The sequence below is a fragment of the Coccidioides posadasii genome, chromosome 4, assembly GCF_018416015.2.
Source record: "Coccidioides posadasii str. Silveira chromosome 4, complete sequence".
NCBI lineage: Eukaryota > Fungi > Ascomycota > Eurotiomycetes > Onygenales > Onygenaceae > Coccidioides > Coccidioides posadasii.
The window spans coordinates 2,060,650-2,076,107 of NC_089410.1; the positions used below are offsets into that span (position 1 = coordinate 2,060,650).

The window sequence follows — 15,458 nt, forward strand, 5'->3', positions numbered from 1 at the left end:
ATATAGAGATGTCCGTTGTCATCATTGCATCATGAGCAGTGTTAGTGTGTTCAGACAATTCTATGATGAGTGCTGGTAGACGCAGGCGTGATGCTTGGCATCCAACCCATGGTTGTAGGGGAGTGATTGTCACTCTGAGGCTATTTGTGTTCGGATGTTCTAGAGCCCTGCCCTTTGAGTTGGCTTGTAGGCAGCAGTGCTGATAAGTGCGGTAACTTCCGATAGATTATATCTTGCTAAATGTTGCTGTGGATGAAGCTCTGCTTCACCCACTGGGGGTCATCTGCACCAAAACAACAGCAATGTCAAGATCATTGACAAGGCCACTAGCTGGTATGGAGTTTGTGTCTTACCAAAGTTCATCTCTTAGGCCCGGTGAATTTTAGTTCTTTGGATATCAAGCCTCGCTTTTTCCGTGAAACTTGTCACATTGGAGGAGGTAGCCTCACATATCTTAGTAGCTCAAGCAGCCAGGGGCCATTAGAGGACAGCCTCTTTTGGCCTAATGGTCATCGACAGTTTTATCCCATCGGTAGCTTTCCTCAAGTAACCAAGGAGAGGGTCAGAAGCCAAAAGTCTTTTATAAAACCATTCTAGCACCATCCCAGGGCCAAAACTGAATGATATCTGGATTTATATCAAAGTAACTTACTTCCATATCCACCTTACTCCGTCGTGAAACACATCTTGGAATAGTACTGTAGGCTCGTGCCTTGTTGCTAGATGGATATATCTTTGCTCAACGTGATATCGTGACTTGGAACAAGGTTATGCATTTGTGATCCTGAGCTGCTGCGCCCGGTTTGCATAAAGGTTTGAATCATTGATCTGTCCACTTAAAGATCTATTCAGTACGCTGAATCTCACCCGCATAGCGATTTGGGAGCAAAAACTTCTAAAGGTCCTTCGGGATACGGCAGCGAGCCCTCGACCACACATACTGTCCAACCGCCACAAAAGGTTATTGCGCATCCCCCTGCGCCATTGACAACCTCCGATTACCATCCTGGCAATATTCTCCCGCCGCCTGCTCCCATATCCGATTAAATGGGAATTGGAGGTGTCCGGTAGAGAGGAGCCGTCAGAGAGCATAAACACATTGGTTAGACAATCACCGAAAAGTGAACTAAGGCTGGTCCTCCAGTCCAACAAATTCCCGCGCAAGTCTATGCTGGGTTACCCTTTTAAAAAGGTGCATAGAGGAGGACGTACAAGATTTCTGCCGAGTAGACTTTTTTTTCTTCTTCTTTTTTTTTTTTTTTTTTTTTTTTTTGTGTGGAGCGTGTCGCTGGTCAACGCCGACGCTCACTTCATCGTACCTAGGAACGACCAACATCCTTATCCTCTGCTGCTGGCTGCAGCCGCTATGTCCAGCTAGTCTTAGCTGATTCCTGGACATCACGTTCCATTTCTCCGAGGGATTTGCCTGGTAGGGAGCGTGATGTTCGCCGCTGGAGGTTGATACCGCCGCCCAGCAAGAAGATCCTCTAAGGACTCGCGCCAAGGGGCGTCTAGATGGGCAAGTTAAATTTTCGAGGTGAGAGGGATAAAATCGCAATTTGGAGGAAAACTCTAATGCGCCACGGGTTTCTTTTTTTAGGTATCTCTTGAACCCCGTCAGCAAAGCTACGGTCTGTAATTTTTCCCAAAGGGTAATGCTTCCTAGCCCAGGTGACTCTTCGCGTCTCCAAGGTGTGCCCCAACTAAAAGCATAGAGGGGATTGCTTCATCACTGAGTGGTTGTAGAGCTTCAATATGCCCAGAGTTTCACCACCCAAAGTCGAGTTGTCCGCTTTTAAGCTAGATTCTTCAACGTACACCTTTTTGCGTATACTCAGATTCTGCTTTGGCCGGGGGATTCTTAAGTTTAATTATTGGGCAGTTCCTGGTTGCTGCTTTGTGCTTGACTCGCCTTTTGCTAGGCAATGCCACACGGAAGTCGACATTATGTGGCAATCAATTGAACAAACTGTAAAGCCAGTCTTTCATTGCACAGGTAAGATTAGGACGCTTTCGGGTGGTGGACCATAGAAAACCTAATCCAACGGGTTTGATTTCAGTAACGATTCATCTTGAAATATGCTTTCTGGGCGAATACCTCACAACAAGTTCATTTTAGCTGATTACCTTTCCGCCACAAGTCTGGGCCCCTGTGCCAAATCTTTATACACGGTAGCGTATGTCACAAGATCTATTCTGAACTCGCGAACCCCCAAAACGCTGAGAAGTCCCCGAGCCGTTTTGACAAATCAAGGCTATATATGTGCTTGCATCGAACGTAAGTCCCGGCCTTCATGGCGTTGCTGCATGCGTACGATGACCGTCATATGAGCCATGATTGCGCGAATTATGATTTGAGCACAAATAGGAGCCCAAACAACACAGAAGGATCGATCTCCTGTTTGCTTTTCTGCTTTCCTGATCTTAGCTGTGGTCAGTGATATTCAGGAACTCAATGAGATTATGTCCTCGCATTAGCATATTCAAGAAGGGAATCCTAGACACGGAAGCCTCCTGATGCTGAACAGCTAAGAAAGTCTCAGTGAAGCAGAATTGTAGGAAAAGGTAAAAATCGCTCTTTAAAAATAAGTTCTTGCTGCTCACATCAACTTGAATATCAGTGGATATGAAAGATAAAAAGTGAAGAATAAGTGAAGTCAGCCCGGGAGGAGTAGAACCTAGGATGAATCTACTCCGTACATCGATGTAGATCTGATGCGGATATCTGGGATATAGAAATCGGGTAGATCCATTCCCGTAAATCTATTAACGGAAATTTTCCTAGGTCTAGGTTATCCAATTCCTATGTCACTAGGCTTACCTCGAATAGGGCTTCGGACATGATTTCTGTCGCTATCTAACTTTGTTAAATGCAAAACATCAGATACGCATTTGAGACCGCGATTAACGAAAGAAATTAATCCTCTGGAGCATCCATGCTCGTTTTTTATAGCATCACCCGAGCAAAAGGATAATCTGAGTGTACTGTGATTGGCACGATCTCAAAATCGTCGTCGAATGGAGCGACGTTATTTGACGTACTATTGCGGTGTATTAATTCGAACAAAACCAGGGAAAGACCCTTGTCTTTGAAGGGTATTCAAACACGGGGGGAGCTCAATAAACAACTCGCAGGTATATTGTTTCCCGATATATGGCAAGTGGTGTGATCGTTAAATCTCCTGTGAGTTGTTGCATGAGAGTAGCAATCACAGAGCATCAAGAAACTCAGGGTTTCCCCCTTTTAGAAGGGAGGACCCAATAGCATTTGCGCACAATGGAAGAGACGCTCGGTGTTTCCAACTTGAAATGAAGATGTCCACGGGATGCCGAGCCACAAGATGTGGATGCCGTTATACGATGTTGAACCTGATTTTCTCGGTTGGCACATGTGCGTGTGTGTGGGAAGTCGGAATCGTTCAAATCTGACGATTGAGTTAGGCTTGAGACGGGCGTATCACTCGGTATCTGTATTTTGCGCGGTTCGAGAAAATAATCAATGTCGATAAAGGACCCAAGAAATGGGTAGAAGCAGCGACCTCTCCGTACGTACCCAGATTTAACGCAGCACGACATCTTTGCAGAGGGTACGGACATATGAATAGATGGGGAGGCCTCTGAACAAACCTCTCAATACCGGTAATCTGTAAGTTCTCTGCGCCTTGCAGAGGCCTCCTCTCAAGTGAAGACATCAAAATTAGGTTGCTCCCAACTTTTTTCATGTGCCGTCGGTCAATCCTAGCCCCAGGAGCGAAGCTGCATATCCCGGAGGAACTGGAGCGCCTGGGGAAGCACGGAGAATACGTATTTGCAACCAAGGTCCTCTTCTTAAAGCCATGAGAGACACAGAAGGCGAGTTATTACCGGCAAGGCACTCTGTTCCTTCCATGTCGGCCGATTACGAGGATGGTTCGATGGGTTGCATTGTGCACCGGGTTGATCGTCGCTCCGCCCGCCCTTGCCCCTGGGGTAATTTCTTCTAGAAAATTTTGGGCTTCGATCGATGCATGCGGCTATTGTAGATGATTCGTTTCGTTTTCACGTGGGACTTCGTTGGCTTTGGCCTGTCTGCTCCGTACTCCGTACCCCATAATCATATTAGCTTGGGGTTGATAGCTCCGCCGTCGCTTAGGAAATAGGGTTCCGTCAGGTGGGATGAGCGACTCGCGTGTTGGGCTTGGACATGACGTGTGTTCCCACCACAGGGCCTGATCTCCATGAGGCGTCGAGGACGGACTGCGAATGAAATGCCGGTGCGCATGGAGTTCCTGACCATCCCCCAGGTTGGTTGTGCTGGAGGAGACTGAAGTGGAGCTGGATCGTCGGCGCGTTTCCCCCAAGCAAAGCACGGCGCTGTGATCGTCGGCGCTTGTCACGACTGGGACGTGGTAACAAATCTGTCCAATAGTATGCTGCAACCCCGGTGCTAATTTACGCGTGGCCAATAGAATGGCCTTCCGGCCGGGTAACTCGGCGTATTGAGACGTTAGCGTCCGAAGCTTAATCCAACATCCTTTCTGTTGCTGTTTCATCGACCGTCGACCAGCAATCGATCAGCCCTTTTGAACCTGCCCATCACGACGTTGATCGGCGTCAAACGGGATGGCCCTCTTCGCCGATTGCGTTCTCCAGACGTCCTCGAACCTTTCCTTCGCTCGACGGCCCAGGGATTCCAGGCAGCGCTCTCACGGCCTCCATCGGCTGTTTATCTGTTTATCCTGCAACCTTCTGAGCACTGACGTACGCCGACCTGTTTCCTGTTGGAGACGGCGCTGCCGTTGGTCGTTTTACTACTCACATCCTTGCTCTTCGTCGGGCTGACACGCGCGTCGAGCATCCTTCGCTATCCCCGCTCTCTGGATAGCTACATGCACTCGCCGTGGTTTTAGCCACCCTTGTGTCACGCTGTTCCATCAGATTCCCATCTCGCAATGCTCTTGAAGAAGAGTGCATCTGGCAGTCGGGAACGCGGTGCAGTTTCTGTCAATTCAGCCAGCCTTTCATGACGCGATGGACCGCCGTTTCAGTCTATCGAAGTATACCACTCATCTGTTAGGGGGCTAATGTTTGATGTTTTGCCGCTCCATGGCATTTCTAGCAGGGGATGCGGAGTAATATGCTTGGATTTCTGGGCCTTAAGGATCCCCCATATGCATAGTGTCTAAGCCGCATGGGCTTTTGTCCTACATACCCTGTCATCTTTGACTCGAGCCCATCGATGGTTCTATCAAGATGTTGAGTCGCTTGGCTGAAGGCATAGATCGCATCCTTAGTCATCGCTACTGCCCGTATCTTGCGCATATTTCTTTCCCCTCTACGGAGTACGGAATAACCGCCCTTTAGACGGGAAATTCGGGAGATTAATTCCCGAGAACCTCTTACATGTGTATATGCCTCCCAAGGGTCTCATGACTCGTTGAGCGTCGTCCTACCCTTGCTTTGTCAAATTACCCCACACCTTTGCTTTGTTCTGCCCACTGATCTTTCAAGGAAATTCTGAGTAGATCTTACAAATTTTGAGGAACTTCGGAGGCGGCCTGACTACTCTTGGAGCATAGAAGGCTTAGGAGCCTTCTCACTATCCTGGAGTGCACATGTGCTCCCGCTGCCAAACTGATGTTCTCCGCTTGTTCTGGCTGTCGATCGCATCGACAATCATGTTACCGAAGGAATTGATACAGAGTCGGTGGACAAGGGTTTCTGGCTGCCGGTCATGCCCTTCGATCAAGCCGAGTCCCCCTAGGCGGCGATTTATGTCCCTCTTTGTTTGTACTTTTCCCGTCTTCGGCATTTTAAGACCACCTCCGGTGTTAACTTGTGCTATCGTAGTGACTCCTGCTCTGGAAGCGTGGGATTGCCCTTTTATTGTTTGTTATCTTTACGGAGTACTTATCCTGAATTCAAGGTTACCTTATCATCTACTGAGGCCGGAGATGAACTTTGTCTCTGAACTCAGTGCTGTCGCCGAGTATGGCGGATTCGGCTGTATCTCTCTCATGCACAGATCATCGGAATCTGAAGAATTAATCTTGGCCGACCACTCCTGTCTCCACCTCTGGAACATGCAATTGGATCCCTTGCTCATTATTCTGTTCAGCCATTGGGACCTGGGCCCTCATCCGTTTGATCCTTGAGCAAGGTTTCACCTCATCGGCGACTTTTATTACTCAAACCGTCAATGATGAACCCTTCGAAATCGCTGCTTAGTGCCTACAGCTTATTGTTGGCCTGCGGCGCTGGAATGCTGCGTCCATGAATACCCGAATATGATTTCCCCAAGTACGGCCCCCCACGGTGTCTATTCCCAGTGCAAGGTTACTTTGCTAGTGGATGCTGCAGAAATAACCGCGCTAGATACGGTGAATCCCTCACTTAAATGATATGATGAAGCTGTATCGTGAATTTATAAAAGCCTGCGAAGTGCCCTACTTTCATCTTCACCCATTGCATCAACCAACATTGCTGGAATCGTCTATCTCGTGTCAGCTCTCATCATGGGTTTCATCAAGACTCTTTCCCTCTCCCTCGCAGCAGCATCTGCTGCCAATGCTGCAAAAATCCTCTCTCCCAGCCGCCCCGACGACGTCATCCCCAACCAGTACATTGTCGTGATGAAGGACGGCGTCTCCGGCGAGGCCTTTGGCAGCCACCGCGCCTGGGTTTCCGACATGCACCACACCAACTTGACAAGACGGGCGCTGTTGAACCACGGCATCAAGAAGACCTATGATTTCATGCGGATGAAGGGTTACAGCGGCGTTTTCGATAGGGATACTATCAAGGATATTTCCCAGAGCCCCGATGTATGCTACACCTTTCCGAACGCAACCTTGACTCTTTAATACTAAACGACATTAGGTCGCATTTATCGAGCATGACCACGTTGTCAGACTCACCGAGCTTGTCGAACAGCCAGACGCACCAACCTGGGGTCTCGGCCGTGTCTCCCACCAGGAGCCTGGAAACATGGACTATGTCTATGATGATACTGCTGGTGATGGCGTTTGGGCCTATGACATCGACACCGGTGTCGATATTGAGCACCCTGACTTCGAAGGCCGTGCTGTCTGGGGCTCCAACCATGTTGATGATGATGATACTGATGGCAATGGTCACGGTACCCACGTCGGTGGTACTATTGGCTCGCTGACATACGGCGTTGCCAAGAAAGTGAGAATCATCGCTGTTAAGGTGCTCGATGCACGGGGATCTGGCTCCAACAGCGGAGTCATCGCCGGTATCGACTGGTCCGTCAACCATGCGATGGAAAACAATGTTGCCGAGAGAGCCGTCATCAACTTGAGCTTGGGTGGAGCCAGAAGTGACACCACCAACATGGCTGTCGCCAACGCCGTCCAGGCTGGTCTCCATGTTGCTGTCGCCGCCGGAAACGACAACGTAAGTTGTCAAAGGAGCTGAGATCGCAGTGATGCAGTCTAGTTACTTGGGAATTTGCGCTGATTTGCCTACAGGAAGATGCCGAGAACAGCTCCCCGGCCTCCGAGCCAACCGTCTGCACAGTCGCCGCCTCTAACATCAACGACCAGAAGGCCTCATTCTCCAACTTTGGATCCGTCGGTACGCATCTAATAGTTCAAGCCTTTATTAATTTATAGCTCTAATCCGTAATGCAGTTGACATCTACGCCCCTGGAGAGGAGATCCTTTCCCTCGCACCCGGCGGTGGCACCCAGACCTTGTCCGGAACCTCCATGGCTGCTCCTCACATTGCCGGTATGGGCGCTTACCTCATCGCCCTTGAGAACATCACCGCCAGCGCCGCCTGTGACCGTATCAAGGAGCTTGGTCTCGAGGTCATCAACAACCCAGGCGCCGGCACCACCAACAAGCTTACCTACAACGGCAACGGTCAGTAAATGGCTTAAATCTTCAATCTCTCGCAAGTCAATGATTTTGGAAATACACATTACGCGAGATAGAATGGTTCCTGAGAGTGTGTGGTCGTGTGCTGGACACCCGAGTTAGTTTTGTACAGCTAGATGGATCCTGCACATATTTTGTCTTCTCTTTTCGACTGAAAATATTGTTATTTTCCAAGCTCCAAAGAACATATCTAACAGAGCTATTGGCTTCCTGTAAATACACCAATTTGGATATGAATAAGGATCTATGAAACTTTGAATTCATGTTGGTTGTGATAGTCTAGCATATTTTTTTCCAGAGTACTCTGTACTATAAGTGCATCCAGGAGGTAACTAGTTAACTGGCTGAGTTGGCTACAACTGGTTAAGTGACTAACTAACTAAAAGCGGCACTAAATCCCTGCAAAAGCGGCAAGCAGTCCGACGAACATCATCAGTCTTCATCAGCTCATACCTCAAAAGAGTCAACACTACTTACAATAATAGTCCTGATTTGCAAACAAAAGTGTAATTTGTGCAATTCAAAGAGTCTGATACATTCAATGGCGTTGTGATTGATTTCTTGGAATGAGCTTCTGAAGGGCTCAGAGCACGGTTGACTTTGAGCATTGGACGGATATAAATACATACTAATACATGCTCCCATGCTCTCAGCTCGCGCCCTAGCTGCCTGTGCTGAGAGCCTTTCCTTGGATACCTTTATCACCGGAAATTTTATGGTAGCTACTTCTTTTTGTCTGAGGTAAATCCACTTTTTTGAAGAAGTCGGGGCTATATCCTTTACTCTTTCCCACGATGGCAACGCCGTTTTCAAAGAGCAATCTGGGCGCCACTCCCACCCAGTTCACATCTTCTCCTCACCCGTCAGCCGTACCCATGGGCCGCCCTCTATCACACAAGTCTCCTTCCATGAAGACGCCCTCCGCTTCAGGCCAGGGGCATCAGAACTACCCCAGCACGTCGTCACACCAGTATCCCACGCCTCTCCCCATCACGTCGGCCGCAATAGAAGATGTGGCCGTGTTCAGCTCTCCATCAGCTCTTTTAGCGCTTGGGCTGGGTGGAATTACGCCGTCTCCGGCGGCCAATGACGCCCTTGGTGGCCAAGGCATCAATGAGGGCGACTTGCACTCCATGGCGATTCCGTCACTGGGTATAACCGGCCCAAAGGATATCGAGGACGAGAAAAGGAAACGTATAGACGAGGTTTTGCAGCTACTTCGGACGCGTGTTGCCGGTCGAGGCGTGTGTCGCGAGGGCATTGAGAGGTTGGGTAAACTGGAAGGCCTGGAGTGTATGTGGCAAGATAACGATCTCAGCATAGCGGGAAATTCTCTCGATTTGGAAGTCGAGTTTGAACCCGGTCAGGAGATTGTTAAGAATGTTACCTTGAGATATGCGACTCCTGACGCGCCGGAAGGGGAAAGGAGAGTTGAGGCGTCGGAAGTGTTGAAGAGGAATTTGATGCAGGGTCCTGGAGAACAGGAAGGTGGACATTGGAAGTCCATGGCAGAGTTCCATGAAAATTTGCGGCGGCTAGCGAGATTGGACCAGTTGAGCAGAGAAATCAATTGTTTTGAGGCTGTCGAAGGGATTTATGAATGCTTGAGAAGGATTTGGGACGAAGAGAAGAAACATGGAACGCGGCAAAGCCACTTGGATCATATATGCAAAGGATGGATTGGAAAACCATCTATGCATGGAGGAAAGCACGTTGGATTGATGCTTAGGTATTGGGTTGATCAAAGGCGCATGTTTGAGGCCAAACAAGTCCCGCCGAGTAATGCGATGGACACCGACCTGCCAGCACAGGATGACGAAGAGGTTCCCGACAAAGCTAATTTCTACAGTGCCGCTATCGAATGTGAAACCGGATACCCGTCTCTTCGCGTGTCGAAAGAATGGGTCTCAGCAGACGTCTTTACAGAGATTAGAAATGAGGATGGCGGCGACAACGAACTTGAGATTAGAATGATTAATTGGACGGAACCCCCGCCTACACTAGTATCTCCTCTGAGCAACAATCCGGATTCTGTGGCTCTCGAACCGACCATATTATCCTCAACGGCGCCCAATATACGCTTCGTCGCACGGCTTGAGCCGCCAGTTGACATGCCCATATTTGCTGCTGTCGAGATTTATCGAGCCATAGGGGCGAATATGATGCAGGAATCCAAGACTACTACCTACGACAGCCTTGTGGTTCCTTCACAAGGTGATTCTAATTTTATTGAATTCGAGGGGAGACAGGTTATGCAAAAAAGAGAGATATCTACATTCGGCGCGGATGGAAAACCGGTCAAACAGCAACATACTTATACGTTCAATACTTTTGAACAGGTACCGGGTCGCACAATTCGTGATATACCCTTTTCGCATCCGCGTCAATTAGCCGATGTGCTTCCTGTGAGTAGCCTAGCCGTTCCCCGCTTTCAAATCTGTATTAAACCATGCTAATTAATGAAAAGATCCTGCGACAATATGCATTTATTTCCAGTCTTTTACGACGAATTTTCTCTGATTCCCAAACGGCCTCCAGGAGCGACACCCAGAGAACACCAGGAGAAAAGTCAGTTCCTCAACTCTTCCAAGAATCCAGACCGAATGGATACTTCATCAGCAATGTCAACCCTACGGAATGCAGACTTAATTCGCTGCTGAGAAGCGGAAGAAATAACGGCTTCAAGCCGCCCCCAACAGCGATTTCTACACCTCCTGCAAACGAAGTCCGCGTCGATATCTCGCTTAGAACACCAATGTCTCTCCCACCTACAGTACTGCTTGTTTTCAACATCAACGAGGATAATCAGATGAGGAGCTCAGACTCAGCTCCGCTGTTGACGCGAATCGCCTCCCGGCAGGTCATGATTGGTGCAGACATCGGTCTCAATGGAGAGATTAATATATCACACACCTCTGGCATATTGCCTAGTAATGCTACCGATTACACATCCAATGAAAAATGCGAAGATGAAAAGAGGAAACTACGGTCACAAATTGCGAGAGTACTCGAGACCTGCGAGGATTTGGGAATGTTGGTCGAATGGGTTCTGAAGTGGATAAGGAAGCACACTGATGGCTGATTCTGCTTTTTCATTTTTGCCTTTGCAGTTTGTAATATAAGCTCTGAAAGTCGGCGGTAGAAAGTGTGATGATGTTGAGATAGAAGACAAAGCTCGTACGAAAAAGACCTGAGAAACTCTTCCTAAATACAACCCCCAACTTATTCCTTAGGTACACAATTCACATGTGCTGGCCATATAGCCATCCCGAAACAAGTTCAGAAGTCCACCATCGATAGCACAGAAATTCATCCTTCAATATGGCATAGCTCCCGGCATGCCTCCTTTTGGTCGATCCCACCTTATGAACTGCCCATATAGACGCTTTTTTTTTTCTCATGGAGAATAATCATATATTCGATGTTACAGCCTTGACTGTTAGTTCAAGTTTGGCTGTCGCCTCCTAATGCCGACCATCAGCCCAAGGGGCTTCCTCAGGAAACCCTCGGAGGTCTCCATGGGACCATCCTGCTCCAACCGGAACTCAAAATTTTTGAAGACCGTTGCTGCAATACAATGGAGCTCCATCTCCGCAACGTTTCTTCCAACGCAGGCGCGTGGACCATAGCTGAAGGGAATAAATGCCGCCTTCTGTCGTGGGGTTAGTCGAGCGGGATCCCACCGAGTTGGGACGAATTCTTCCACATCGGGTCCCCAGATCTCTGGTGAGTGGTGGATGGTATAAGCGGGAACTGAGAGGATAGTTCCTGGGTGGAAAACATGGCCTTCGATTGTGACCGGCGGCGAATTTGGTGGGATTTCGCGAGGAAGACCGAGAGACGAAGTGCTGTGGATGCGCATCGTTTCCCAAATAACCCATTGTAAGCTAACAACGGTGGTTAGATGTTTGGTTTAATAGAATGAACAGATGATATGATAGCCACATACTAAGGAATGTCTCTGACCATAGAGAACGATGGGACGTTGACGTGGGCCGGAACTGCCTCGTCCAAGGCTTCTTGCAACTTCTCAATGACACCCGGAGTTCTCAAGACCCAATAGAGCATGGCGCAAGAGGTGTTAGAAGTCGTATCTGAACCTGCAATGAGTTGTGTCAATGCTTCGGCAGTGAGTTCTTCACGGCCGAGTTTTGCACCAGTCTCATCACGGCCCTCCATCAGGCGAGATAGAAGATCAACTCGAGTATTTTTCGCCATCACCTCCGGGCGAAGACGTTCGGACACACGTGCTACCGCAATACCAGCCAGGTGCTCCACTGCTTCCAACCCATCCCGGAAGAACTTATCTGGGAGATACTTCGCAAACGGTTTCAGAGCGGGGAAACATCCCAAAGTTGCTGAAACCTCTCCGCGCCGGTTGAGAACTTGAATGGCAGGAACGTACGAAGCCGGGGAATCCGGCGATTTTCTCATCTCCGCCACGTCTCTCCCTTTTGAAAGCATGCCAAATGGGGCACCGAATGCTAGGTCGCCAATGATATCAAAGGCAAGATAATTAAACCAATTCAGAGCGTCAATCGATGCATATCCGGATTTTGGGTTTCGCTGCACCTCAGAAATATTGGTCCATTGCTGGAAGAAAAGCTGCAGGTTGGCATGGATATACTGCTCAAACTGGCCTACTGATTTGGCACTGAAGGTGTGGGAAACAGTCTTCCGTTTTCGAGTATGTTCGGCCCGACTGCGAGTATTAAAGAGCCCGCGACGGATGGACACGAAAGCATCGTAGTACTCACTACGCAGGCAGAATTTAGCACATGGGATGAAATGGAACGAGCAGAGATTCGCTCAATTGGAAAGTAGGTGCGATAATAAACAAAGCTTATGTACAGTTTCGATTACACTTACGATTTCAGGAAACCATTTCCATGACCATAGATGGTCTGGATGGCATCGGCGTCGGCGACGGAGACATGGTCTGGCTGAATTCTCACGAGTTTTCCATATTTCTTATGAGCGTCATGCACAGCCTGATATCTCTTTCCCCTTCGACATTGATATAAAAGCCAGAGGTTGGAGAACCCGGCAGCGAATGGCGAAGGGATATCACGCAGATACGAAAGCCGTAGATAGGGCACAATATAAAACACAAAGATGAAAATCCCCGCAAGAACATACGGGTTAAAAAGAAAAGATAACAACATGATGAAAAGGAACGAAGTTTGCTTGTAAACGGGAGTAGAGGAAGAGAAAACGGGGTGGATGAAGGTCGATGTCGACCGGCGCGACCGGCTCAGTGACTCGAGCGTAGCTAGTCTCAATCCGATAATAATGCAGTAGGAAACACGCAAGCCAATGCAATAAGACACGCCAAAATGAAGCTCAGATTAGGTAGACAAGCATTCAAGTTATATATCCGCCGGGAGAACTACGTCCAAGGCTATTAAGGTAGGGTTCTGCCGTGTCGATCTGGGGTAGTTAGCCGGAGTCGGGATGAAAATCCGGCAAGTCCGGAAAACCGAGAGTTTCAAGCCTAAACGGCCATAAGCGCGCAAACATCACCAATTGGCCGGGGCGCCATCCGTCGTGATCGCTGCGCAGGCGTTGGCGATGCGGGGAAGCAGCCGGCGCGGCGGTGAAGCTGAGCCGAAGAACGGAGCGCAATCGCGGGAGAGCGGGCTTAGGTAAGGGCTGAGTCAGGCTGACGTCATTCCGCCAGGCACAGCCGAGGACTCAATTCGATGGGCACGGATGCTTCGGCGAGAGAGAGGCGCTGGTTAGGAGGATACGCCCGGGGGAACACGGGGAGATTCGAGGATGTAGCGCAGCGTTAGCTCTTCTATCCGCCGTAATTGGCAAATCACTTCTTGAAGAAACTTGTGATCCGCTGACTTCCACGCGCAGCTCGCTTCGCATCGGCCGTTTTGCCGCTGCCAGCGGCTGAACCGTTGCTTGTAGCACTGCGCGTTTTCCTTCCTGGAATGGTAGCCTTCACCGGTGATATTGAAGCTGCACGCTTGGTTGGCAACTTGGAGGTGTCTCCCGTCCTAGGAATTTTGGCTGGCTTAACGTCTGCCGCTTCGTCGACCGGATATCCGCGCTTGGTCCCCGCAGATTCGGTCATAGGTCCCTTGTCCTTAGATATTTCCTGTGATTCAGGTTCGAGGTCTGATTTAAATTTTAAATCCTTCTCTAGCTGCTCGATTTCATTCACTACCTTGCCGGGCTGTGATGACGGTCCCTCAGCCTTTGCCTTCTTTTGTGTGTTCGCGAAGAAGTTGGCAATATTCTTCTTGTTCTCTTGGCTATTGATCGGGATAATAAAGTCGGGAGAGTTGTTTCCCACTTTCCCTACATCTCTGTTCACCGGGTATGCTTCCAGCTCCCCTTGGTAGGGTTTCAGCATGGACTGCAGTTCTTTAGTCCAAGTGGTCCGATGGGGATCAAGCCATGCGGCCATTTCTGGGCTTCCCGGTTCCAGGATAACAGGCATGCGGTCATGTATAAAGCTCAGGTAGGCATTTGAAGAAGTCGTGATTATTGTAAAAGTGTAGAGTTTTTCATCGGAATCTGGATATAGTGTTAATAAAAATTCTTTTTTAGGAAATCTTAAGCTCCCGGCGGCCGCTATACATACCGTCATACTTGACGCAGTCCCATAATCCGGCAAAGCACATCAGATCGCCATCTTTCCGGCGAATGAAATGTGGAATCTTTTCCTTACCCTTTTTTAGCCATTCATAGAACCCCTGACAAACAACTACACAGCGCTTCCGCTTTTTCATGGACGTCCACATCCCCTTATTCTCAGCCAGAGAGTCGTCTCGACAATTGATAGTTTTCATCAACGAGCCATAATTTGGTGACCGTTTCGTCCAGAATGGAACAAGACCCCATTTCATACTCTGAAGCTTATACTTGACACGTTCGTCTTCGATTCCTCCACTAGTCAGCTGTGCCTTGCCCTCATCTTCCGGCATCTTATGCTCTGCGGCATGATGTCCTCCGTCGTATGCCTCAGCAGGATTATATCCCCCCTGGTCAGGGGTATCAGCGCGGTAGACGGCACCATAGTACCCAGGAGCGAAGTTGTAAGTTTCTCTCACGTCGTCGTCATCTGGAACTTCATCCACTTGCTGGCCTTGACGTTGCAGTTGGTGTCTAATGAAGGCGAGGCGCTAGATACAGTCAGATATCATTCATTCACGAAAAGGTTCGGGGAAGACCCATGTAGAATCAACGGTATTGCATACAACGCCCAACGCATATCGACCACACATCGTCGCGATATGAAAATGTCCCGTCTCGTAGATAAACAACCAGTCTTATCGAACGGCTTCAAGTAAAATGTGATAGCATTTCCGACAACAAACCGCGTGCGTCAGTAACCCTGTACTCCGTACTGATCCATGCCATTTTGTCCGAAGTCCGGTTTAACTTCCCTCTGCCAAGACGTCATCGGAGCTTGATCAAAAGCGTCGAAAGTTTCAGAGGCTCTCTCCGACTCCCAGTTCCATACGGAACAGCCATCTTTTTCAAGTGCAACCAACCCCTTTATCTGAAGTATTATGGCTTGCTAGACTTTATTAATAACCTCAATTCTGCTATGCCGTC

The 15,458-nt window shown here is 48.9% G+C and overlaps 5 protein-coding genes across 5 annotated transcripts; 2 read left to right on the forward strand and 3 right to left on the reverse strand.

Annotated features, from left to right (window-relative positions):
• Positions 1 to 3,228: 3,228 nt before the first annotated feature.
• D8B26_007509 (uncharacterized protein) lies at positions 3,229 to 3,597 on the reverse strand (the record flags this gene model as incomplete). Its single annotated transcript, XM_066125558.1, has 1 exon — positions 3,229 to 3,597. One exon carries the CDS (start codon positions 3,595 to 3,597, stop codon positions 3,229 to 3,231), a length of 369 nt encoding a protein of 122 aa, XP_065981642.1.
• Positions 3,598 to 6,494: 2,897 nt separating this feature from the next.
• SUB5_2 (Secreted subtilisin-like serine protease sub5) lies at positions 6,495 to 8,010 on the forward strand (the record flags this gene model as incomplete). The annotated part of the gene is made up of 4 exons (XM_003067031.2): positions 6,495 to 6,803; positions 6,859 to 7,398; positions 7,473 to 7,578; positions 7,635 to 8,010. 4 exons carry the CDS (start codon positions 6,495 to 6,497, stop codon positions 7,874 to 7,876), a joined length of 1,197 nt encoding a protein of 398 aa, XP_003067077.1. The 3' UTR covers positions 7,877 to 8,010.
• Positions 8,011 to 8,677: 667 nt separating this feature from the next.
• On the forward strand, positions 8,678 to 11,265 carry D8B26_007511 (uncharacterized protein; the record flags this gene model as incomplete). The annotated part of the gene is made up of 2 exons (XM_003067032.2): positions 8,678 to 10,288; positions 10,351 to 11,265. 2 exons carry the CDS (start codon positions 8,678 to 8,680, stop codon positions 10,963 to 10,965), a joined length of 2,226 nt encoding a protein of 741 aa, XP_003067078.2. The 3' UTR covers positions 10,966 to 11,265.
• Positions 11,266 to 11,322: 57 nt separating this feature from the next.
• Positions 11,323 to 13,048, reverse strand: D8B26_007512 (uncharacterized protein; the record flags this gene model as incomplete). The annotated part of the gene is made up of 3 exons (XM_003067033.2): positions 11,323 to 11,770; positions 11,833 to 12,639; positions 12,753 to 13,048. 3 exons carry the CDS (start codon positions 13,046 to 13,048, stop codon positions 11,323 to 11,325), a joined length of 1,551 nt encoding a protein of 516 aa, XP_003067079.1.
• Positions 12,793 to 15,244, reverse strand: D8B26_007513 (uncharacterized protein). The gene is made up of 3 exons (XM_003067034.2): positions 15,098 to 15,244; positions 14,482 to 15,022; positions 12,793 to 14,414 (listed from the first exon to the last, which is right to left on the reverse strand). The coding sequence occupies exons 1-3, from the start codon at positions 15,122 to 15,124 to the stop codon at positions 13,705 to 13,707; spliced, it is 1,278 nt and encodes a 425-aa protein (XP_003067080.2). The 5' UTR covers positions 15,125 to 15,244; the 3' UTR covers positions 12,793 to 13,704.
• Positions 15,245 to 15,458: the final 214 nt, after the last annotated feature.

What these genes read in the sequence shown, in the direction of transcription:
- D8B26_007513 (XM_003067034.2), bottom strand. Translation starts at nt 15,124, where the DNA reads ATGTGTGGTCGATATGCGTTGGGCGTT. An exon ending in GTCGATATGCGTTGGGCGTT is followed by an intron (nt 15,023 to 15,097) that starts GTATGCAATACC and finishes GACTGTATCTAG; the next exon opens with CGCCTCGCCTTCATTAGACA. An exon ending in GGACTGCGTCAAGTATGACG is followed by an intron (nt 14,415 to 14,481) that starts GTATGTATAGCG and finishes CACTATATCCAG; the next exon opens with ATTCCGATGAAAAACTCTAC.